The 26,248-nt window shown below is 42.1% G+C and overlaps 1 protein-coding gene across 1 annotated transcript in view; it reads left to right on the forward strand.

The window, feature by feature from the left end:
* Positions 1-19,323, forward strand: part of LOC139113122 (uncharacterized) — a 34,184-nt gene extending 14,861 nt beyond the window's left edge. The window contains exons 5-9 of the mRNA XM_070674049.1: positions 1,932-2,011; positions 12,261-12,304; positions 17,388-17,448; positions 17,778-17,824; positions 18,216-19,323. Coding sequence (XP_070530150.1) covers positions 1,932-2,011; positions 12,261-12,304; positions 17,388-17,448; positions 17,778-17,824; positions 18,216-18,988 — 1,005 coding nt within the window. The 3' untranslated portion in view covers positions 18,989-19,323. The remainder of the gene's footprint in view (positions 1-1,931; positions 2,012-12,260; positions 12,305-17,387; positions 17,449-17,777; positions 17,825-18,215) is intronic.
* The last annotated feature ends 6,925 nt before the right edge of the window (positions 19,324-26,248 follow it).

Consider the following 26,248-nt stretch of genomic DNA (forward strand, 5'->3'; position numbering starts at 1 on the left):
TTAATTTAACATAGTCAAACGATCATCTTTCACTAATTTTAATACAGTAGTTGTTTTACGCAATTGATTGACACGTATCCATAAATATGCTAATTGTGAAATAAATGTTATTGTAATCATAAGACGGGGCGTAGCGTAAAGAATAAATTTGAGATTCCTGCACGCGATTAAAAAGGAGCCATGCGCAGGCAATATCGTTTGATGAAATAATACTAATGCAGCTACATGAATTTAATGCGGAAACATATCGCGTATCGTTCGAATTTCAAGTCGTAATTCGCTATGTTTATGCACGCGCTCCCTTACCTTTTAGTAATTCGAGATAAAAGACGTCTTCTCTCCTCAGTCTCCCGCAACCTGTCATCTGCTGCATTCCTTGATCGAGCAGATATACAAATTTTCTTTTTCGTTTTTCGAAACTCCACGAATTCAACTGTCTGTTATCGCTGTTCGTCTATCATATTTTTCTTTCTTCTTCGGTTTCATCTACCTTTCCTTACTCTCTCTCTCTCTTTCTCTTTTTCCTTGACTTCTAATATCGCATCGTAGTCGATTCCGGCTTTGAAAAACTCCGGAGAGCGATCCAACTAATTTGTAGCGAGGATAGAGAGGCCGCGAGCTAATGAACTTATTATTAGATTTTTGGAATAGCCAGCTGCCACTCGATCGGCCGAGTGACTGCTGGTCCGAGCCGTCGTTTCGAACCGGAATACGTCCGCGATGCTTTCTGGGTCAACGCTGTCAAAAAGAAGGGCCGAAGACCGATCAATTATATTAATAAGTCGTGGAGTCGGTTCGGTCACTTCATCTTCTGGTTTTTGTCCTGGCCCCACCGGCGTTTGGACAGCCATTTGCCACTCGAGGAGAGTGAAGAATCTCAGGGAGGGGGGGGGAGATATGTTTTAAAAACATTATACACGCCGCCGTGGACATCAATAGCGCTGCGGGGCAACGATAATTAACAGAGAGATCTCTTGGTGTCGCCCACGCCTAATTAGAGCGCATTATACATGTATAATGAAGCGCTTAGTCGGTCCTTTAATTTTCCTGCCCATGGTCGGGTAGGGAAAAGCAAGATTGTAGAGACAAAGAACCCCGCATACCGCTTCGTGAAGATTTTATCGTCAGACGTATCTTTTATTCTTCCAATTTTGTGTTTATTTCATACGTAAAATTTGTACGTAAAGCAGATAAATTATTTTTTAATCATATTTGACATTAGAAAGTTTCTCGTGCGTAAGAATTTTTTTTTTTTTGTACGTTTTTATGAACGTTTTATCGTACGTTAACTTTGATTTTGTCGGGACTGAAAACTCGGAAACATTTTTGAACGTGCGAAAGAATTTCTCGCGCATTATCGACGGCCGGGGAAAAGAAAATAGGTTCGATATAGCCATTAAGCGCAATAGTGCACGATCACCAGGATTGAGTTTCTAATATCTCGCTAAAAGCAAAGTCAAAAAGATTGATTATTATGACGTGATCTGTCATCAGTGTGGAAAAATGAATGGTAACTCTTATTTGACATCACTCGGGTTAGAGTTACACCGTGTTATCATTGTTATTGTTTAATGAGATTTCTTTTTACAGACAGCGATAGAAATACATATTGCAAATTTTGTATTCAACGATCGATTCATCTCGGTTTCCGAACGTTTCGGGTTTACGTCACACTTGATTGACACTCAGAGACGTATGATTATCCGCGTTGTTTATAATTGATGGTTTTACCTGCGATAATTAGTAATGCTAATGAGTGCACCGAGGCGGTTTAACATGAACAATAGCTTGCTCGATTAAATTAAACGCGCGGTTCAATTCAGTACGTTCTTTGTTAATGCATCGTCGTTGCGTCTCATTCGACGAGAAACATTTTGTATTAAACAATAATACGCATATAATTGTTTATGCCGTTATTAATTATGTTATAGGAATTTACGAGTGCTGGCGTTAAATACGAGAAGGTCGCTATACCGGGAAGAAAAATACCGTCTATGGATATAATCAAAAAGTGAGTATGCGAGCGGTTTTTATTTGCTAAATATAATTAGGTAACAATGGGACGTATAAACGTTGATTAAAGTCCAAGGGAATTATTTTACCTGCGCGGAGAAAAATTGCGGAGGAAAGTTTGACACGACGTCGAATGACTCTCCATTGAGTTATTGTAAACTTCGCCAACAATCCATTCGATTTAATGTCAGGCACGCGTACGAGACACGTGAACCTTTTCTGGTACGACTTACGTTAACCTCTCGTTTAATGCCAATCGTATATCACATTTATTATCCTTTCATAGCGATTGGCGATTGATCAGCGCGCGATTCGCAGGTGACGGCCGGTTAATCATTCGCTTGCAAATCATGTTACTTTAACAAGGAAGCCGAGTCCAGCGCGTACCGTTTTTCTGGTTCTCGGCATTCTGCCATCGAGAAACCAGGGGCGAGTATCGAGTCTGAAATTTATTGCTCGCCGCTTCTCCTTTTTTTTATTTGTCTTTCTCCCTTTCTTGGATATTTTCGTTTACTAATTTAGACCGTAAAGTGTCAGCAATACGGCGAATCGTGTTATATTTATTCCGAATACTTTTTAGTTTGCAGCGTGGGATTTAATTGTGATTGACGAGTATTTCGCAATTGTTTTTTTTTTCTTTTTTATTCTTAGTTAATTTACCCCATAGAGCGATAGTGCAATTTTTATTTTTAATGACGATGTGCAGATACAATTTCTTAAACGACGAAATAATTTTTTGAGTAATTTTAAGAGTAACGTAATGTTGAATTAAATTAAAAAAATACAACAATTTTGCATTTTCTACTTGTTTACTTTAAAGAAGATTATTTTAAAGATTATTTCAAGTAGTATTCTTGATTTTTATAAAACTTTCTTTTCTTTATTCTTTTAGTAAATGAAAAAGTTATAAAAGAAATTTATACAGTCGTTGATAAAATGCCAATAACTATAACAATTCCATTTTTCATATTAACCATTCGCGGGGTATCTCGCGTATGAAACTGAGAATACGCAATTACTAAAATTCTCATTCAACGGCCGTTAGGTAGCCCAAAACGGGTTGAATAAAATTCCTGAAATTTTGACGATGCCCAAGATAACGTCCAATTCTTCGTACTTTACTCGTACGGAACGGAGATGCGTGTTAACCTTTGCATGGCGCCAACGCCGCGTATGTGTGCCGGTCTTCTGCTTGGAATCGTACATGCAAAGCGGTCTGACGAGGTCGGTCAGTCGACTAATTAACTGCAATAAATGTCCAATGATTTACCGAACATTGTGCGCAGTACCCATACTCTCGCTCGTCTTCCGTTTCCCGTCTCTTTTTCGCTTGCGTCCTCTTTCCCTCGTTCTCTGTTATCATGCGCGCGCGGAGGACATTCCTAAGTGCTGCGCGGCCGAATAATGCGTAAGGATTGCGTTATACGCTCGAGGAAGAGTAATGCGATAGCGCCGTAATTAGCAGCGATTTCTTACGACGTATAAAAACTATTTATTATTGCGATAATAAAAGTATTAATTATCAGCGTCTGCCACGAAGTGGGGAATGTTTGCGCTCGCGGAGAAATATGAAGACGTTCTACGGCGATATCCGACGCAATTATTTCTCGCGGCGAAGGCGCTACTAAAAACATTCTCGTAAGTGCATCGGGCGAAAAACGTGACACACGCATAAGCTTTTAACGACGTCGGGCCAAAATTTTCGCCGGCCACCGCATTAAATAATATTTACTCGTTCGAACGTGCGGGAGATAAATACACGAGATATTTCTTTGATACGGCCAAGAGCGTGGACCAAGTCGCAGGGGCCGGCCGAGCGGGTCAAAGCACGACCTTTCGCGCTTCTCGCTTTTCGACTATTTCGCCGCCGATCGGTCAGATCCGCGATCCGATTTGTATAATTCGAGGATAAAACGGTGATTCGCATCAACGGTTAATAGCCGACAGGTATGCGAATAGCCTATCGCGCGGGGATGCCGGTCTGGTCCCGGCGCACCGTTTTTTGTTAATCTCTTTGAGTGAGACCTGATGGCTTTGTGGCTCGGCTGTTGCGCGACGTGTAATTAACTGCATCCTTGATAGGATTGGATCGGTTACTGGGCGCTGTACCGCGGACGAAATGGAGGAGAGAGAGAGAGAGGACGGGAAATATATAACGAAAGAGGATAAGAAAATATCGGGGTACTTTCAGAGGTGAAAACGCCAGGCGCCACTTAATATCCTAGATATCCTTGAACTCTGACGAAAACGCGGAGGTGGGTGGAACGAAAAGGTGGGTTTAGCGAACAAGGCTAAACCAACATAGACGACGGACAAGGAAATGGCAAAGCGGCTACCTTTGGCGTCGTCGTTTCTCTGGATTTCTTTTTTTTCTTTTTTACATTTTTATTTTATTTTATTTTTTTTTTTGTGGCTCATTCTCCGGAGGTTGTGGTGTTGGTATCGGAGAAATTTATCAGGCAGTAATGTTAACTCACTGGCCGGAATTTCTTCTCTTTCGCGCGTCTCGCGTCTGAAAGATCGAACGTGTTGATCCTTTGCCTCAAGGATATCTTTGCGAATGCACCTACGAAGCACCGCGAATGTGCCAAAAATAGTGTTATAGCGGACGCTTACGTTCGCTGATACTCGAAAATGGTATTTGGAAGGTAAACGACGTTTCCTTATGTCGCGGGGCTACGTATTCGGAATTGACGATCGGTGATTAAAGGAGAAATCGCGGGGGAAAGAACGGACGGCATTACTCTCACCCGGAACGGAGCCTTAAATTTCGCGCGGCTAATTGCGCTCTTTAAGCGGCCGGTTAACGGGGTTCATGGCAACCGTGTTTATTCGATAATTGATTTACTTAATTGGGAAGTTAATAAAAGGACGTAAAATAGACATAAATTATATCGTAAATTATATTTTTCTTTTCGTACACGCAATTTCGCGTTATTAGTCGCGTCACATCGATATTGAGAATATCGAGAGCTGAGGAGTGACCTTAATTTAAAACGTCACGTTATTCAATTTCGTGTCGTTTGAATTGCAGCCATTATTTATTAATTTCGACAAGTCGAATGCAATTAGAGGCGAAAGCTTTCTCTCGAGAGGTTTATCCTCGGTATTTAATCTACATTTCAGCAGAAGGGCGGGATATAATTTTTTAATACCCGCGAACGTAAACTCCGACGACGTTTCTTTGAAGGATTGGTGATTGGTTCCTTCAGCGCTCGGGGCGGACCCATCTCAAGTATTCTGACGTGCGGCGTCTCGAAGTCCGCGGTGCTCCGATGCCGTGCCGCGTGGAAATCGCGGGACGGGGAACGTTTTAACAAATGATTGTGGGTGGTAAACTTGCGCGCGCGTTTCTCTTCCATGCGCATAATGCGTCCGAGCGCGTGCACGCCGCTTCGTATTTCCGGTGCCGTTAATTCGGCTCCGCCGTGGAGGCCCCGGAGAGCCGAGCGAGCGCCGTAGCCGCGTATGCTCGTCCTCGAGATAAAGAGAGATTTTTGCGCTCGCCTCTCTTTGTTCTCTTCATCTTGGCAGGCGTCTCGCATCGGGAACGACGGAGGAACGTGCGTATACGCGTCTCACGCTCGGGACCACCCGGGCGATCGCTTCATTACGTAAATTCGCCACCACTCGCGTCCCCCGCGTTTTCGCGTGCCCGTTTCATCCGTGCACGCGCCGTCTCGCCGTTCTCCGTTGCGATACCTGGCAACGATACTCAAAGGTGATTCCGGCGCGAAATACCAACACAAGGCGCTCTTCCAAGAACTCGTCGAATTCGCCGGACATTCTTGGCCAGAAAATGATAATGCACGCGTAAGAATTTATTCCTGGGTCAATATTAATCTTCTTCTTAACGAAACCTAGTCCTCTGAATACTGTTTAATATTTTATACAATTTATATAATTACTAAGTATTTATTATCCATCGTTAAAAATATAAAAACGATAGACTTTTGTCATTTGATTAATTCGATCATGAAGACTTATTTTAAAAAGTATATTCGTAACAAATTAAATATACATATACCGTTCCCCGCTAATTATTTGACAGCGAGTGTATCGATCGAATTTCACAATTATTAGTTGGATAATTTATTCAATTTCGAATGGAGATGTATTCGCATCTTTAAATTGGGAGTATAATTTAAAGCTATGTATTTTATATGATGACAAATTGCGCACTTTGGAGATGGGATGACCGTGAAAACAGGCGTGTACCGAGTGCTGCTATAACCGTGTGCCTTCCGTATACGCGACTCTGATTGAGAAACAGTCAGCCGGAGTGTTTGCCCAGTACTTCTACGATATCTTTGGTGTTCCGGGATCTGTGCTGGGAGTACAGCCATACAAACATCGGTTAACCGTTCACCTACCTACGACCGCCGCGGTCCATGCATTAAACATTCTCAAACACGAACGATCTTATGTCCAGCAATGGGCCAACTTCGCCGATCCATGCGTACTTGCGTGAAAACACAATCCTCCGTCATGAATTTCGAAACGGAACGCAAATTCTTGTTGCAATTAAAAGTATTAAAAATACCGAAGCTGTTGCGTCGCGCGGCCACTTTTTACGTCACGGATTTTCTCAGGAATTCTTTTTTTTTTTTTTAATATATTGTGCAACGCCTGGATGGATGAAGTTTACGTTTACTGATAATGTCGACGAATAAATTAAATACGCTGTGCAGAAGATGTAAAGCACGAGTATACGTACTTGTGTAAATTAGTCGATTACATCTGCACGTGGATACTTGGATTTTATATCTTTTATATCTGCAAAGAGAATAAAATTGGTGTATTAGCAATTTTATGTTGACTAGGTATTCTGTTAATTGTGTAGATTAATATGTAGCATTACGATCTACTTTGATAGTTTATAAAGATAATTTTAATTTATTCGTTTAAATATATTTAAAAAGCTCTGTCTTCTTTTATAAATGTAGGGCAAAGGAAAAAAAAAAAGAAAAAAAAAACGGTGACGCAAAACGCAAACATGGGTAAAAATCAGAGAAAACGAATTTATGGGCGGAAGAAAGAGCAGCCAAAATTGTGCTCGGAATAGTAGAAAGGCTAACTATAGGTCAGCTTTGATCGCGATGACCACGTACTTTGTTTCGGGAATCTTGGTCAAAAATATGGTTAAGACATGGATTTTAATTCAAATTTGCGTTTGTATTTCATAAAACGCATTAAGTTTACGGATTAATTAATCGGTATTACATAAATAGGATATATTAAATTATTTACCTTTAAACATTTTCCGCAAGGTGTTACTTTAACTATTCTAGGTATATGTTGTCTTCTATATTCCGATGAATATTGCGGTGGTCTTGTGCGTCTCAATTTATATGTTCCTCCATGATTACGCGATTCAGGGATAAGAGTCGGACGTTGTGGCTGAATTTTTAATTGCTGCCATGCTTTTGCCATTTCTAAAAAAGTATAATGATTATGCGAATCATTTAGATATCTGAACGTAGCATCTATCATAATGTGACTTGCCGTCTAAATCTTCCTCGACATCAGTATCTTCGTTATTCGGTTCGGCATCGACTGAAAAATGTATATTTAATTGGAAAAAGAAATTGAAAGAAAAATTAGTAAAGTTAACAATTGATTAATTATTTTAGTTTTAATTATTCGACAACGCGCTATTATTATGAGATTCTTTTTACTTACAATCTATTCGTCGTGGAACAATTGCTACTCCAAATGTAAGATTTTGTTCACGTAATTTTCTTAAAGGGACTCGAGGAACACGTTGATAATGTGGTACATTTATCGGAGTAGAGGCATATTCTGGACTAAAGTCTAGACCAAAGTCTTCCTCGTGTCGAGTCGATGTATGCAGATTCTCTGGAGAGGGAAACCTAATGAAAATTTATAAGTTTTAAACAAATTAAATTAATTTCTTTTCAATTGTGAAAATGCTTTAGCAAAAAATGAGATGAGGTTTTTATTTGGATTAAATATTAAAAATATGCTTTCGATTATATCGATTGTGTCATTTTCTAATAGTATATTAATTATATTAAAAGTTATATATTATTAATGAGTAATCTTTGAGTTACACATTTTATTAATAAAATAATGTAAAGAATTAAATGTAGAGGTTACATACATCTCAAACTCGGAAATTGCGGTGCGATATTCTTCGCTATCATTTTCTCGATTGCAAGTGCACATAATTATTTATTTTATAGAACGAATATAATAATGCTTAGTTTGGAATTTGGAAAATGTATCGGAAAACTACAAATTTAGAATTTTCAATCAAATATTACGTAAAAAATTGAAGGCTTAGATATGGGCGATCGATTACAGACTATCGACTGCTTTTCTCATCATGCTTCACAGCACAGAATAATTTATAATTTATATGCATCATGACTTTATAAATAGAAACTTGATTAAACTTGCATCTTGGGCATTATTAATGCACGCTAAAATAAAATAGTAGGACAACTAAATTCTTACTGCGTTACACAATTGTGAAAAAAAAAATTCCAATAAGAAATTTAACCTTAAAAAGATTTCAGGAACTTGACGGAAATATATGCATAAGTTAAATAAGGCCTCACTTATATTGATGCGAGTGGATCGTTAAAGTAATTCCATTTAACACTGTTGAGTAGACAAAATCTTCATTTCGATCGAACAGAATGATTCTTTTTTTTACATTTTCTCTTTAAAACATTTCATTTCGTCTGTCGTTTGTGTTAAGCAAATCCATTGGAATAAAATAAAATTAAAAAAATTTTATTTATTTAACGGACGTCGAAAGGCTTAATGTGTCCCGCGGATAAATCAACGCGTTCGTGGACGTGTCTGAAAATCTTGGTGGCACGTTGTATATTTATTTGTTCGTCGTTTTGTCGAACGGCGAAATTGTAACTTGATATTCATTAGATTCAAATATCAGAACGCTGTGTTCTCCCAGACGACGATCGAGCTTTTAGATAGGATGTGATTGCGCAACCGTCTTCGTGGCATGGACATAGACCGGTCGTGTGATCTCCGAGCGAAGTTACACGCACGCACGCAAATGGGCGCGAGCACGTAGTACGGTGGGCGCGTGCGAAGGACCACACACCGTGTGATATTCAAATGAACGCCACTTACGACCGACAATCGCGCTGCCATAAACGTCGTTTCGCGGTTTCACAGGCGTGTCTCCTTATTCCGGCTAAAACTTCGCCGTGTGATTTTTACGGCTCGCGCGAAACGAACTGGAGTTATCGGCAAAATCATCTCGATAAAGTCCCTGCGGTTAATTAGCGACGGTTATTACTTCGACTTGAGAAGATCGCTAAAGTATATATTCCATTAGCACCTCGGTTGCAGGAAACCGCGCGGCGGCATTTGCCGCGTGGAAATGACTTTCGAGCCTCGCGCGCGTAACGCTGTTTAAATAAATAATTCAACTAATCGGCATGGAGAAGAGAGACCGAGTGGTATGATTAAACGAGACGAAATTATGATGGTTAGGAGCGAAATTGCATTTATATAACTATTTGCCAGTAACCGAATCGATCAGTTTGCGGTCTCGAAACGCATAAGATAAATGACACTTCACGATATTGAATAAAAAGGTAAACACTCGATACGCGGTGAAATCTATGCATTCATAGCGGCCGGCGCAGTAAAATATTCCTGGGAGGAATTCATCCGCTGATAGATGACTGGTTTTATAAATATTGATGCCGCTCTCGTCTTATATAGCGGATCGCGGCTTTTGATTTTGATTTTCCGACGGGGCGTCGGAAATATGGTCATCGGCGCTGATGGCGCCGATGATGATGACGATCGTGATGGAGCTGGTCCACGGTACATTGAGGAGGGGGGACGGAGGGGGGAGGGCCCTTCCACGGGGGATTTATCTGCCGGGCGGAGTGCGAAGCGCCCGTGTACGACGACACCTTCGCGTCCGCCTCGAATCTGTAATTCAAATTCGAAAGTCAAATTAATTTAACGCTCGTCATTTTTCACGTTTCGACGTCGCCGCGCCGCGGCACGCGGAGCCCCGGCAGCTATCTTTCGATATTTCATCCCGTGGAAGGCCGTGCCCACCTACCCCCGCGTGATAGATGCATCTCCCCGTGATTGTGCTGTCACGGCTCTTGAAACGAGGAAGACGCGCCACGAATATTTCAAGTATTATAAATGCGCGACCCTGGGAGCAAATGACAGTTGACGTTGCGCGCTGTTCCGGCTACCGATGCGTGTATGCCGAAAGATTGATCTCGCTGCACCGACCTATGCGCGGACGACACGCCGCGAGCCGCGTCCCGCCGCGTAGATTTGTACGCCGCGCGCGCGCTAATTATGACGTGAAATTAATCCTTTAGTAGGTTGCTCAACTTTGCGGTACCGCGGTTGACGCTAAGAATAATGATGATGTTCACGATTCGATTCCATCGCAGTACAATCCCACAACGAGATGCACCTATTCTGAGAGTCATTATGAGTTAACAAGCTTCGCAGGTTATAAATATCTCTCACCTTATAACCTATCGATATCGAACGGTGGTTGAAACTAGTCGGCAAGCCGTGAATGAGTTAGTGCTTATAATCGCGTTAGCCTAATCGGTGCTGTAGGGAGTCCGTTTCGAAGTTGAAAGGGACCAAAGGCACTAAAACGGTCCTATTAAACCTCTATGGACCGCCACAATTGGGCCACCCAATCCCCAATACAATAATACGAGGCGTAGCAACTTTTCGGGGAACCAAATCCATCCACGTTCGTGAAGGGGATTGAAACGATTTCATGCTTGTCACCACTATTCTCATTTCCTTAGAAACTAAATCTCAGCATATTTTTTCTTTTCTTTTTTTTTTTTTTTTTAATGTATCTCTCAACGTGAGATCTCAACGCGTCTTTTTTTTCAGATTATTAATTAATCTTGGGTTAAATTAATTTTAATATGTTAATAAAATTCCATTCCTTTAGACTTAATAATTATATAACGAAAGTATCGCGTGACGTTGATGTTAAAAGTATTAAATTTATGCAAAAAAATCATTTTTACTTTAATTATCGTAACGTTTTCTGCTCGAGGCATATGGAATATTTTCAAATTTTTCTGAGTAAAGGTACGTGAACGGAGAACCTTTTCATAATTTGCCGAGCAAATCGAAGTAGGCTTAACCCGTTAACGAATTCTTTTCCTTTTCCGCCCTGGGCGACGGTGGTGAAGGGAAATCGACGCGAGGCATGACAGCACACCCTTTCCCTTCCCACCTCCGTAAATTATTATATAAAGCGCCGCCCTATCTCCGAATCTGCGAAGTTTCAGAAATCTCTTTCTCCTCTCTCCATTTCTCCTGCTTTCTATCCCATAGATCACAAAGGAAGCCGCCAGTAAGTTCACGGCAAAGTTTATAGGAGACAAAAGGGGAAATGTGTTGCCTGCTGAAAAATCGCCGGCGCTGCAGCTATTATTAATCCGCGCCGGAAACGCGCGAGCTGCGCGGCGACGTGTTTTCATGACATAATTCGGAATCGATTTAACTTCTTAGCGCCTCTGCGTGACGCGGTAAAGGACTCTTGCTCTCGTTGCACCCGTTCGTAACTTAGGGCGTACAACATTCCGGCTGTTAAGTCTCATTACCATACTCCTCCGATTGCCGCTCGGGTTCTGCATACCTATTACATAGCTATTACACCGCCGGTTCGCTCGACCGGTTACCAGTACCTGAATATTTATTTAGCCGATTACTTTTTTCATCGGCTCGGCCGGGAAATTCGATCGCCGTCGCGCTGGCTGCTTCGTGAAATTATGAGTAGCGAATGAAGGACGGGGATAAAAGGCCTGCTGCTGCCCTTTCAAAGGCGGCGGCAGTTATTACACGTGCTCGTAATATTGCACTTGAGATATTGATTGCATTAGTTAGTCGAGGTAATTAACCAGATGTAATCCATGCAAATAATTAGACGGCGAAGATATTAATACTCTTTGAGTGAGAGCGTTCTACGAAGCGATCGTTTATTAACAGTCACAAAATCTTATTTAACATGTAGATTTTAATATTTAATTATGTACCTCTTATTGGAAAGTTTTTTTTTTTTTTTTTGCTGGTTTCGATCGTATAAGATTTTATATGTTTTAATTTTATCGCTTACAAACAAATTACTGTGTCACTTTTGCAACACCAATTCTCTTTCTCGGAGACGGTGTCGCAAAATTAGATTGCAATCTAACAATCTCAGCAAAAGTAAAAATATTTCTTCTCTTTCCTTGCAGATTCTTCAAAGTGATGGATGATTTCATGTCGGCATGCGGTGAAGGTGAGTTTGCATTATTTCAAATATACTTCGAACAAAGTTCTTCGACTCCGGAGAAGTTGAAGTAACTTTATTGCACCTACCACAATCTTGGACAAATATGTAACACTTTGCATTGATCGCAAGTGGTTGCATCGCTGAAATGTTTGATGAGAGTTGCAAGACTCGTGTCTGATCGGCGCCAACTAAAATGCATCAGATTCGACAGCGGTAGGGAATAGCTCTTAAGAAACTTCGTATAAACGATCGCGAAAAAAAAAAGAAAAAGAAAAAGAAAAAAAAAATAAAAACCGATTTAAAAGAATAAAAAAAAAAATTTTTAAAAGGAACACTGACGGCACTCGTGTTTCTGGCGTGAAAAATCTCGCGGGAATATCTCGGCTGAACGAAACTGCTGATCACGACTGTACGGATGCATCCCATTCTAATTTACTCTCTCGATTACGGCTCGGCCGTGTTGTACGTTGTGAGAATGAATGTAGAATAGTCCGGCGGTTGTTTTACTCGCGCGATTGTACGATCCGGCTTCTGTGTTTCGAATGAGGGAGAGTTCGACAAAGACGACGACGGCGATTGGAAACGAATTCGACCGAGGAGTTCGAGAAGCGAGGAATCGCCCACGCGCGAAGTATACACCGGGGCGTTGTTAATTATCTGCCGCCGTTTATCACGCAGTAGAGAAGAAAGTTCCCTTGAGCGTTTCTCCTTCTCTACTCTCGTTTCTTTCTCTTCGTCCGCGCGGTCATTTTCTTTTTTATTTTATTTCATTTTATTTTTTTTTCTACGCTCCTCGGCGTGTATAGCTCCGCGTTTCTGTCCCTCCATTTTTTTTCTCATGCCAAATGGCTCCAGTCGTATCTATGAGGCTACGTCGGCGTTCGATGTACACGTACGTAATTTAAGAATCGAGTTTTGATCTCGGGAGGTTTTTTATATATCTTAAATCTCGACAGTTCTAGGATCCATCGCCGTTCGCGGTTACGTGGCGGCAATCTTCGGACGGTGCTTGATATTTTATTCAGCAAACGGAATTGTTTTAAACTCGCGCAAAAGCCGGAACTTTTGGGATTCGAAAAATTCCTCGAAAAGTTCATAAGATCGCAAAAAGTAACGTAACCGCTTCTAGTTTCTTGCGTCGAATTTGCACGAATGAACTCGATTACGTTATCGCGAACGACCAGAACTCTCGGTTTTGTGTACGTGGAAAAATTATGAATCAACTGGCTCGAACTCGGGAAGGTGGAACGGTCCATCGAAGAACGAGTTAAGACGCATTCCAAGGTAAAAGGAACCGCTTAGTTGCCCATCCATTGGCCACCACTTAGCATTTATCAATACATCCGATGTTTAATCCCTGAACGTAGGTCGATCGCGTAGAAATGCTCGTGCGCACTATTTCGTTAAATCAATTATTAAATCTCTAAAGCATTAAGAAGTCAATACTGCGTCTGAGACTCACGTATGCAATTAAAAAAAAAAAAAATACATTTAATTATTTTCAACAAACGGATTACAAATAGCGTTTTTCGCAAGCATCGTATTAACATTTCGATCACACGAATTCTAATTAATATTAATTATCACTCAAGCGTGTCACAACAACCTTCATCCAACCAAGCGTTTCGCGACACGCTCCATATACGACGCGTACAGTGAGCAATGCCCCGAACTTGGGCTGCTCGATTGATTTAAGGCCGCCGTAATCGGCAGCTTGAAAAAGACTCTCCCTAACAAGCCGGGCGATATTTTCATGTTTATGCATTCGTCGGACGTTAACGTTCTTCCTCGTTTTGGCGGTTCTTATGCGCTGTACGCGGGGCGAGGATTTCACGGTACTAGGATTTCTCTCGTGTTCTCGACTTCGAGGCTCGGAATCTCCCCGTTTACCAGAGGCTATTTGCGCTGACGTACCTTTACGCGTATATATCATATTGCCACGTTTACTACGTCGCTTCGGGTCGTACCTCCGCGACTACTCCAGTAGCCCGAAAAGCAACCTTTACGCCACACGGGGAGTGGCATGTGCAATTCCGGGTGCGCCGCCCGCCTTTTATTCCTTCGTCGGCGATATCTCGGGGGCACGAACGAAAACAATATTTGCATGCGACCGCCCACCCTCGTCCATCAGTATGCACGAGGTTGCACCGCAACCGACTCCCTTCCGTCGCCTCGTTTCGCACTGTTTGAAACGTGACGTACCGAAGCGACGACCGTCATTACAAGCGAACCCGGCGATTTTCTCTTCGCCCGAAAAGTTCTCCGGCGAGAACGTTCCCCGACCGCGTTTTTCGGCCAACCTACCGACGTTATCCGCGCGAGCCAATACTTTAGTTTATCTCCACGCGAAAAGGAACCCGCAATAAAGCAGGGCACTGTTCGAAATCCCTCGCGATGTATGGTAATTATATATTTAAGTTTTATCTTTTTGGAAACTGACATTTTACTCGACATCGTTAAATCGAATAGCTTACAATCTTCTAAGCAAATAACCGGAAGAACGAAACTTTTGGGAAATTGGATTTTCTATGTAGCAATGCCTTTTCTTTCTTTAGCAATATTCGTAAGGGTATGAACGAAAATCGTGATTGTGCACGAACGTTTTCGGCTACATGGCAATACTTGTAAACATCTGCAATGATTAACGACGGATATGAAATGAGTTGCAATAACGATAGGGTTAATTAAATGTTTTGGAAATTAATAGACGTTTATTAAGGAATTTTTTTTTAATATTATACATTGGTATATAATTTAAAGATTTCGATTATCTTATCTTTGTATATTATATTATAATACAAATTTAAAGTTACTGTACGTTTGCGGATATTACATCAATGTGAAGTCGATCACTGGTTCGAATTGATCACCAGTTCAGCCCTAATTAATAATATTGTTGAGTATACAAGGCTTATTTTTGACCAACAAGCATTATTATCATCGTTCTCCCGTCGAGCACCGATTGACTTTGGCTGCCAAACAGCAGGGTGCTTCAGTAATATTCCTCTGACCGTTGTAATTTCATATCGACGTACAAATGTGTACATATATGCACATAATTCAAGTGCCAATCCGTAAATTTCGTTCCTTCATGCGACGAAAATCTTGGATAAGCGAAATTTTACATTTTATGAATTTTGCAATAGGAACAACCTTTTTATGTGCCAGCAATAAAAATTATTTAACGTACAAATTAAAAATTACATATGGCAATTTACATCATAATATTTCGATGAAAGTTTGCTAATTTTTAAACACGTAGTTACAACATCTATTCGATCTATGAAAATAAAAAATAAATGGGATTCGACAGATTTAAAAAAAAAAAAAGAACAAAAAAAAAACTTATATTGAGGTTCGTCAAAATAATCGTAAGTCTTCGACAATCTGCTTAAAGATCGGCTTATTTGTTAGCGTAAAGACCACTGCTCCACGGGGGTGCTGGCTCCAGATTCACATTAGATGTCGACGTGTTCCGAGAAGATTTCCGTCCACTAAGAGAACATTTCTGGCGTATGCAAAATTGAGATGACCTCGTGATAGATACCGACGTGAAACGAGCACACTTTGCGTATCGCGTACGTGTACATACATACATGAATATCGAATTATATATTTGCGACCTATTATTCTTCTCTGGTAGTTTGGATTGCTCCTCCACTGTAATTGTACGTATAAATTTTAAATTAAAATAACATAAAGCTTTATTTGCGAAATAAATTTACGGTAATATCTATGATCTTTTGTTTTAAAAGTTGACGAGCTCCGCGGGCTGTGCTCCATTCGACTCGAGGATTTATGTTCTACGATTTTTCACGCAGTTATTCTCCCGCGTATGATAATCCAAGGACTTTAAAGAAAATAGCTTTTACGCACAAGTCCGCTGTCGTACGTAGCTAACACGTTGCTCATTCACATATATTTATTTCAATACTTTTACATAGGATGCTATTGCAGCCCGAAGGTTGCCAGATCGAAAATAGCTCCGATCAGCAGTTTTATTATACCGTTTCTCTTTCTAATTTTTTTTTTCTTTTTTTTTTTGTTCACGAAAAATCTGATCGTCTCGTTGGCGCCATGTATTTCGCGTCTACATATATTCGCGTTATTGTCCGTTGCGAGCAATATAGCGTTGCGTTTTATAAAAATAGAAGAGCATAACTCGCGCCGTATCGTTTCGAGATACCGATATATTCTGCGTTTGACCAAGCGGCTCGCAGAGGTCAAACGGCGTATCGCATGACTCGCGATGGGCCACTTAATTCGCCCTGAAAGCCGTGGTAAGGAGGTACGAAGTGCCTCTAAAGTACTTGGTACTTATCCTCCGCTCGTTTGCGCTTCGCTGAAAACAAGAAGACGCCGCAGTAAAAGAGAAGGTCGGGTTGTGCGGAATCCAAGAAGAAGGGGAGATAGGAGACGCGCTTCGATCATTACGCTGGTCAACTACTCTCATTAAGGTTTGCGGCTCTTAACGAAAAATACCGCTGCCGCCGTCGACGCGAACAGGCCGACTGTAGGCCAGAGTCCACGAGTCGTCGTGAATTCGTCGCAGGTTTTGCCGGTAATTTGCGATAATATTATAATCAGCCCCTTGCTGGGCCCGAAGAGGTGCCGACCCCACGCCCCGGGCCAAATTGATGACCCGTGGAATCGTACGCCTTGCCGCGCGTACCGGTGCGCCCTTATTGGCCGCCCTTTTCGCAGGCGAATATTTCTTCAGTTCCTGCGCGTTCTCGGTACCGTCTCGAAAAATGCTTTCGAGATACCGATCGCGTGTCCCGCCGGTCGGGGTCTCACGCACGCGCGCACACACGCGTGTCGCCGCATAATTACTTTATCGGTTACGTTTAACTTCGTTAGTTGCGAAACGCCGTCGGGAAAGGAAATACGTACGGCACGAAATTCTGCGACGGTCGGACACTCGGAATTTATAAACTTGTAGGCTTCGTTTGTTAATTCATCGTGCCGGCGAATTATAATTGCGAATTATAATTGCGTAGGATTTGCGTGCCGGTCACTACTCGAGAACTACCGTTCTCACTCGCGACATTAAATCCGTATCGTGAGGTTTGTAAATTTTCTGTTACAGGTGAACTTATTGGAGTTCATTGCACGCACGGTGTTAACCGCACTGGTTATTTAATTTGTAGGTCAGTATTACGTAACTTAATATCGCCTTCAATTAATTTAAACAAGTTCTTAATGCCGCTCAAATTTTTGGACGTTCAGATTTCAAATACTCGCCTGGTATTTGCTCCATCAATTTGAATGAATACTTGCGTAACCTTGTGTAGCACAGTCTATTAAAAAGTAATTTATATCCATTATTTATTTAATATTAAATCAATCGATCTTTAATGTAAATTTTAATTGAAAGCAGAATAAAATCAAAGTTAAAATAAAAATTAAATACTCGGACATTTAGTTAATACAAGACTTATTGTTAGTTGAAACGTTTACCTCGGTTACTTTGTTGTAGATATCTCATTCAGCAGCTAGATTGGGAAATTCAAGATTCTTTAAAAGGTATGTGTCTTAGAAAGTAGCACTTACTATCGCCATGCTGCATTAAGACCGCTTTTTTAATTATTTTATTTATATTAAATTTAAGTTATTAAATTGTAAACGTGTAATTTTCAATATATTACTTTCTCAACTATAATTTAATGTTACTAATTGTTTTGAAATTATTATTGATTGATAGCTATGTATTTAGATGATGTATAAATTTACCAAAATAATATGTGTAGCAGAGCATGATTACACATGTAATAATTCTTTTCTTTTTTTTTTTCTTTTTTTTTATTTACACGCCACACGAAATATAATTAATTTTTAATATGCTGTGCGTAACATCGGCTTAAAATAGGTTAGTGTGACCGATGACAAATGAGATTTTTTTTTGTTTATTGCCCAGCTTTCGGAGATGCACGTGGATATTCCATCGAGCGCGACTTTTATGTCACCGCGTTGCAGGAGGTGCAGCGCGGTAAAAAGATCGACACGAGCAAAGTCGTTTTGACGTCGGCTTCCGCCTCGTTGCCAAGGAGGAACCCGAAGATACGCTCGCTTTTGAATAACTTAGTCGACCGACCGATGGGACTGCCGAGATTCGGTCCGATGTTGCGGCGAGGTTTCGCGAACGGCGGGCCGTTCTCACCTCAGCGGTTCGGTCCACCACCTGGATACGGTCCGATGCCACCTCCGCCTGGTATGCCGTCTATTCCGCCGATGAGTCCACCGCTCTATGGACCCAGGCCGTTTAGGTACGGGCCACCGCCGATGCGGCAGGCGATACCGCCGACGCCACCCGGACCGAGTTTCCCGCATCACGGTTTTCCACCGCGTATGCCAGGCCCGCCGAGGATGGCGGGTCCGCCGAGATTACCGGCCGGCCCAACCGCGAGGATACCGCCGTTGAAAATGCCACGGTCACGGTCACCGCCTCCCAGCACCACCAAACAGCTTCACTCGCGGAAGAAGCACCAGCAAATTAGAAACGGAATCGCGGAACGCTCGAGAAGTATTCACCGTGTGAGGCAAAACGCGCCGGCCAATAACAGAATCATGTCCAGAATACGTAAAGAGCAAGATTTCACCGTCGATACGTTTGAGGAAAATCTGCTTGCGACTTCGACTAATGTGCAACCACGACGGCAAACGAGAGGACGCTTTAATCAAGCCAAGTGACCACGTACTCATTAGGGGTGCGATAATACTTAAATGCTGATTTTTACATGTGGATTCGAAACTTTGGGGGTTGAAGTCGAAGTTTGCAGTGTAAACCTCTAAAATATTTCGTACGCGTAGTCGCTAATTTGCGACACATAGAGATTACCTGAGATCACAATTTAAACAATTCTTGAACTTGGATCAAAACGCAAATGAATATAGCGTGTAAATTGTTATCACATTGACATCGATAACAATATATTTTTTTTTTTTTTTTTTTTTTAATCAATCTTTTATTTTACAGATATCACATATGTAGGATGATAACACAAATTAAATATAAGAAAAGAGAATTCTTTTTATTTTATGCTTGAAAGTTTAAAAATCGGGAACAGACTTGCATTACGCACTGATAAAATTCACAATTCAGATTCTTTTACACCGATTCGAACAAATATGCTCCACGCGATGTAACAACCGTGCCCATAATTTTTATTCAATTTTCGATTGCCGCGCACGTCTTATCTTCCGTTCAAAATAGAATTTAAACAAACACCGATTTATTTCTTAGTTAAATCCTCGCTTCTGCTATCCCTTTCCGATCTGATCGACCAACAGTCCAGCGTAGTCCGAAGCAAGTCGGGTAGTCGCGCGCGCTGCAGCGGCTGCACGAGGGCGAGGTAGACGACGTTGTACAAAAGTAAATAAAGTCTCTCAAAAGACTGAGAAAATATGTCGATAAATCTAATGTCTAACTGTGAGATAGGTACGAGAGACCCGGGGAAATAGTTGTCTCGCATGCACGGCTGCGTCCAACGATTGCGATGGACGATTGTTTCCCACGGCGCCAGTAGCCCGCACCAGAAGTTACTTTCGGATTGTCTCCTGTGCCGAGAGCGTGGCGAGAAGGGCGACGATCTTTCCACCTCTGAGAAAGTTTTCGAATTCCTTCTATCCACGACGACCTCTTTTCTCGCCGACGTCGTAATCGCTCCTCTCTCTTTTTTTTTTTTTTCTATCTCTATTTTTTGACATTTAGGTTCAAAAGTGTGCCTATGTTACGTCCACAAGCGTAGCTTAGAACACGATTCGGCTGATAATCTTGATTTGACTGTGACGAAATAAGCAATTCACCATAGCAAATAGCTCGAAGAAAGAATCATTTTTGTAATAATAAAATAGTCACTGTAATCTTTTTTTTTTTTTTTTTTTTTTTTTAATCAGAATGTCTTCTTATAACTATTTAGTAATATTTCAGTCTGGAATTTACATTATTAAATTTATGTACTAAATACATATTAAATGTTTAATTCTTTTTTTTCTTTTTATAATTATAACATTCAAATTTAAAATTAAATATGCTTGATTAATTAAAATTTTTTTTTAATTGCGCAAGTTATAATTAGTCGAAGAATTATATTTTGTGTGAATTACAGCACACGTCGTGTACTCGTTGACTTTTGGTAATGTCTGTCGAAATTTGCCGCTCCTCATTACACGTATGTACAAAAGCGACGTGTCTATAAAGCGGGCGGGAAGCAGCGCGCTGTAAAACGCACGCACGAGCGCATTTAATTTATGCCCTTCCTATCAGCGAGTCTCACTTTTAAGGCCGCCGGGTAAAGCCCCCCCGAGGCCCAAGGCGTTACTCGCGTGTGACGCGTGCAATTTCTCGTGGAATTATTCCATGTACGCCAACGGCAATTCGTGATATATGGTCAGGCGCGCGAGAGACGTGTCCCTCCTACACGCGTGACCCCTTGACTCTGGTCCGAATATTGAATCACTTTAATATCTCGGAACGAGATACACGATGCACGACCAAGCCATGGCCCGCTCCGATCTTTCAGGCGTGCGTTCAATTACCTTCGCGCCACGCGCGTACCTGTCTACGTAATCTTATAGCAACGACAACGTCGAACTACCAGGCTACTTTACCGCCGAGCATCCTCGTAAAACATTCATCGGTCTCCCGTGTTAGGAGGAAGTAATTCCCTCCGAGAACCGAGATTTATAGCGATCAGAAAAAAAAGAATCGATTGTACCGGATATAATACAGAAGGGATCAGAGATAAATGATATAAAAAGAAAATTGGGAAAAAGAAATGTAAAACTTTATATTTAAAAGAAATTAAAAATATGACACCACGTTTTATTAGATAAAATATACATAAATATCTCATAGGCTTCCACATTAATAGAAGTTTCGTATTTCTGTGATCTGTAATAATGCTATAATGAGCAATTGCGCTTTTCATATTACTACTTTTTATATCTTAAATAAAAATTGACCGCGGCTTTCGCCAAGAATCCTCTTTCTTTTTTATATTTAATTTATGTTATCATCCCACAATTATGACGTGTAATATGTGCTAAATTGAAGCGATAACTTTTTTATGTCTAGAAATATCAACAGAAAATTGTATTATTGCGATCGTAATTGGTGCAGGGTTACTTCAAACGAGAAGATTGCATGATCTAACTACTGCGTGATTGTCCGAAACGATCTTTCGGGTGCGTTTCGACGGAACTTTTCAAATAATTCGTAAAAACTCGTAGAAGGGACAAACAAGTCCATAAAGACCTCGCGTCATCTCGCTGTTTCTTCTTCCTCACGTCCAGTTCCCTCTTTCGATCAGTCGTTTTACATTTCTTTGAGGTGCGATCTATCAGAAGCGCAGATCGCAAATCAGATCATTTGTATGCTTATCTAACCCCGCATCTGATTCGTATGCGCGTCAATAAATTCTAAGACGAAACAATCATTAGAAAATGATAGAATGAATTAAATATTGGAGGGTTTCTATAAAATTAATTTTCGTTCCTTTAATAAGGAAAGTATAATTTTTTAACTCAATTCATTTATTCAATAGATAACTTTAATAAAAAAAATGTAACCAAGTAAAAGAATGTACGCGAGAGATTATTGAAAATCTAAACCAACTTTTCATTTTTAGAGACCACGCGTTCAGATAACTTCGCAGAATAAATTTCTATGAATTCCTGTTAATTCGCCTAATTTTATTTTTTTTTTCTTTTTTGCACAGATTGAATGCTATAATTCTCTGGCGGAGGGAGCGAGCTCCCTCTCGTCCGACGTGGCAATTAGTCCCGATTAATTCCTCAAAAATGAGAAGGAACGCGCGTGTGCTCTGCGGTAGGTATAGATCTCTTAGGGTAGAGACTTCGAAGCCGAATAGAAGGCTAAAGGCTAACCACACACGTGGTTCGAGTAATCCAGCCTCTCTTTCTTTCTCTTTCTCTCTCTCTCCGTGACTCTATTCCGATGATCCTCTATTCTATGTATCCTCCGGTCCTGTGTACTACGTGCATGTATACTACGTGTATGTGCATCTCGTTGGCACGCCGATACGATGCGTGGCAGTGCACTTTAATATCGCGGCGCGGCCTACTTAGCGGCCGGCTTGATTAACATGGAGTGATTAATAGTTGCTCCCTTCGTTCGTAACCAACCCCAACAGCGGCGGCATCGGAGATCTAATCGCACGATATTTATTACCCTGCGCGTTGTCCACTTCGAGGCCCTTGGCCGCGGCGATTTTGCGAGAGCCCGGCTCCCTCCTCCCTTCTCTCCTCCCTCCCCCCCTCTTCGCCCTTACTCCGCGTTCTCCTTTTTTTTCGACTACGTTTATTTTGATTTTTATTTTCGTCCCACATCGGGCCACTCGGAGCCGGTCCGCGGCTGCTTCTCGCCTTCCTGAGTTTCGACCTTCCAGCATCGTCTGAATTCCTCACGGTTCCCGTTTTCAGCTTCGAGTTGTTATTTAGCGGCTTAATGATATTTATTAATCATGATTTACGACTAGCGGCAAGCGTATAATGTCGGCTCGAGGGAAGCGAGATGCAAATTATTCGTTTGTTACAATTATAATTTCGTTTCAATAAGTATAGCTCCGATCCGGGCTTTCGACGATGCTCGGAACGTTACTCGAGACCGTTCACGGGCGATGCGCGGCCCGCGTGTATTCGACTCTAATTCCATTTTGTATAAAAAAAATTAATCCGTGCTCTCGCTAAATTCGAGATGATACGCTGTTGGGTTTTGCACGAGAGACGTTATCTCTCTCCCGTTTGTTCTCCTTTTACATGTTGCGTCAGCGTTACGCGCGCGTTGGCGCCGCATTCGTCTCGCCCAATCCGTAGCCGGGTGTTTACAATCCCGGCTTCGACGGCTTGTAATTGTTACGATCGGGGATGACCATTTGTACATAGATAGGTACGGACGTGTTACATCTCGAAGTATCGGCTCTGTCGAAGTAGGTATTTGCAAAGGTGTCGGCCGCCGGAGGCGATGCGTATCCCTAAGAGAAAAAACGAATCAAAGATTATACATATAAATGAACACGATTATTTTTGTAACGAATCACATTCGAGAGCATCGTCGTAATTAGACGTAATTTAAGAGCAAATTGTTTTAAGATGCGTATCCACATCTACGAATATATATATGTATATGTCCCTCCATCCAATGCGATATTGAAATAAAGCAAGGTTTATTTCACTACCGTGCTCAGTTTTGCGTGGAAAAAAAGCGTCGTAATTAATGATTAATAAATTGTCTCCCGTGTGTGTGCCTAACAATAAGCGACGTCATAGTTACGCTTGGAGTCAGTAGACGGAGTCCGTACGTCAATCGCGCCCACCGGCTTCGCACGGGCTATTTATACGTCCCGGGCAACGAGCCGATAATTAAGACGCTGTGTAATTAGCGATTAACGCGCTTTTATTAACAGCGCAAACAGTCTGCCGTCGGGCGAGTCGGTGCGCCATGTGGAGGCCTCGACGCACCGCGGCAACGGCCGGATACCGCGAAGCGGATTATCACCGATGCGTTTCGCCGCGCGTACGAAAGGTATTCCGACCTCACGCACGTGCCCGTCGCGCCTCGCGTTTCTACGATTACGAAGACACGGTCGACAATCGCGATACATGTAGAACGCGGTGTAGGCGCCGCGGCCTGACGTACGAAGTGCGCCGTCCGCGGAAATTGAATCCTCCGGGAATCCGATGAATTTAATCGGCGACGGCAAGCGGAATTCTTTCGCGACGCCTCGCCGCCCGTAGCTCCGAGGAGAATTTTCCACTCGGTAAGTACCTGGCTTGCCTTATCTGCCGTATGCAAACGCGTCGAGAGAGCATAATCAAGACGAAGCAGACGATAAAACGTAGCAGCGTTGAAAATGAGAGGTAAGTAGGTAATGTATTTATTCATACTCGTTCGATTAACGCATTAATTAATTTGAAATAACCGGCGCGGTAATGACTTGAGCGGCCAGCGAGGCGAGTGATACGGTAACAATCCGCGGTACGGCTTGTCGCTTCCAATTTGAGATACCGTTATCCGGCGAGGATGCAAGGCTAACGTATGGTGTCGTGCCCGCGCAAACGAACTTCTATTCATGAGCCACGGCAATAAATATTCGTCTATCTACCTTAGGGAGGACCGATCGAAGGTGCGTGTCTCGCGTGCCGTAAATACGAGAAAGAGATAGTCGCAATTGTGATCGGGTGAGGCGACATTGTCTCCCGATGGTCCCGATACTCGCCTCCCACGACATTGTTGGACGGCCTTATTATCCCCGAGCCCTTTGATCGATATGGACAGATATCGATAACGGTGCGATGTTTATCGTGCGGGTAGGTTCGGATAAACGCGCACGGTGTAGCATTACACAAAGAACGTGATGCATTGCCCGACGGTGGTATCGGTATGTGGAAGGCGAAAGAAAAAGAGAAAGACCGCGGAGAACATCTTGTCTTCTTTAGTCGTAGGTGTAGCCTTAAAAGGGCCACGAAGAAAGCTTCGCGCTTGTGTACGGCATCCTTACGCGATTACAATTTGTACAATGTTACGGAATACACGCGCGCGTTCGTGAGAGATCAAAAAGTACGATCCTTGGAATTTATTACCGTGTAGAAATTTTTTTTTGTAGTTATTGAGAAAAAGGGAAGTTAATCAAGAACCGTTAATCAGTTAGAACGCAGATTATAATCGTGGACATTTTTTTTTTTTAATTTTTTATTCGATTTTATTCGATGTACGTTTATATTGACGTGGCGCGGTTGACGCAGCATATGCAAATCCGCTCGTCTTAATGTTACGGCGAGTATTATAAATTAACAATCGCCATACCGCGTTCAATAATCCCTTTAATCATTTAACGATATCGGTACGGATTCCTTTTAGCGTTTGAAAATCACCCAATTCGATGAGGATTACTTCGTAATTTAATTTCGACATTTACGATTCGAAAGAAAAAATCGTATTTCATTGAAATTTGTACTTTACTTGCGGATATAAAAATAAGAAATCGCCCTAACTACTTTCGAACGGAATAGTCGTACTCTAGGACAGAAATAATGGAAGGAAATAATGCGGGATGCGAAAGGGACGTGTCACAGATTTTACATCGCAGATACGCATATCGATAGATCAGAATCTGTCGGAATGAGCAGCAGCCGGTCGAGCTCGTAATTGAAATGAATTCCTTGGCGCCGAAAGAGTAGCGGCCGATGGCAACGTAATACAATCGTATCCGCGCTCGCACACGCATAGAACGCCGCATTAACGGCCGGAACTGTTATCGACGTCTCTATTAGGGTGCTCCGTCGACGAAGAGGACCCTTCCACCCCAGCCAGCACCGTCGGTTCCGTTTCCGAATTTAATATCTCGGATCATCAATATATACGGAATCCGTCGCGCCGGCTTCGATCCGATAATCGATACGCGTATCTCTGGAGGCGGCGACCGAAGCGAATGACGGATTCATTGCCCGTCGTGGAAAAGCGGAGGTGTCCTCCGAAAGTCGCCGAAAAGCGCACAAAGGATCTAAAAGCCGCTCAAATTTATTCGCACGCCGTCGATTACTTTTTAATCCATCCGGCGCGACGTGGCCGCCGCTCGGCTTCAGCAGGTAAATTATAATACGCGCGGCACGAACTTACCCGCGGTTATAATCAGCTATCAATTACGCATCAGTCGGGAACGGGTAATTCTCTTATGGAATGCGATACGTTAGCAGAATGTAATAACTGATCCCGATCGGTGACAGGAGCGGCGCGGGCTAAAGATCGGCGGACAGCTCCCATTCGGGGAAAGAGAAAACGAAGTGGCAGGCGAGAGAGGATAATAACGTAGGTAGCCTGCGGCACCGGATGATTAATAAATCAGGCATGCCGTTGAGAGAACAGTTTAACCTGCGACCCCGGCGCGATGCATCGCGCTCCTTTTCATTTTTCCTCGTCCTATTCGCATT

This window comes from Cardiocondyla obscurior, linkage group LG02 (assembly GCF_019399895.1).
Source record: "Cardiocondyla obscurior isolate alpha-2009 linkage group LG02, Cobs3.1, whole genome shotgun sequence".
Taxonomy (NCBI): Eukaryota; Metazoa; Arthropoda; class Insecta; order Hymenoptera; family Formicidae; genus Cardiocondyla; species Cardiocondyla obscurior.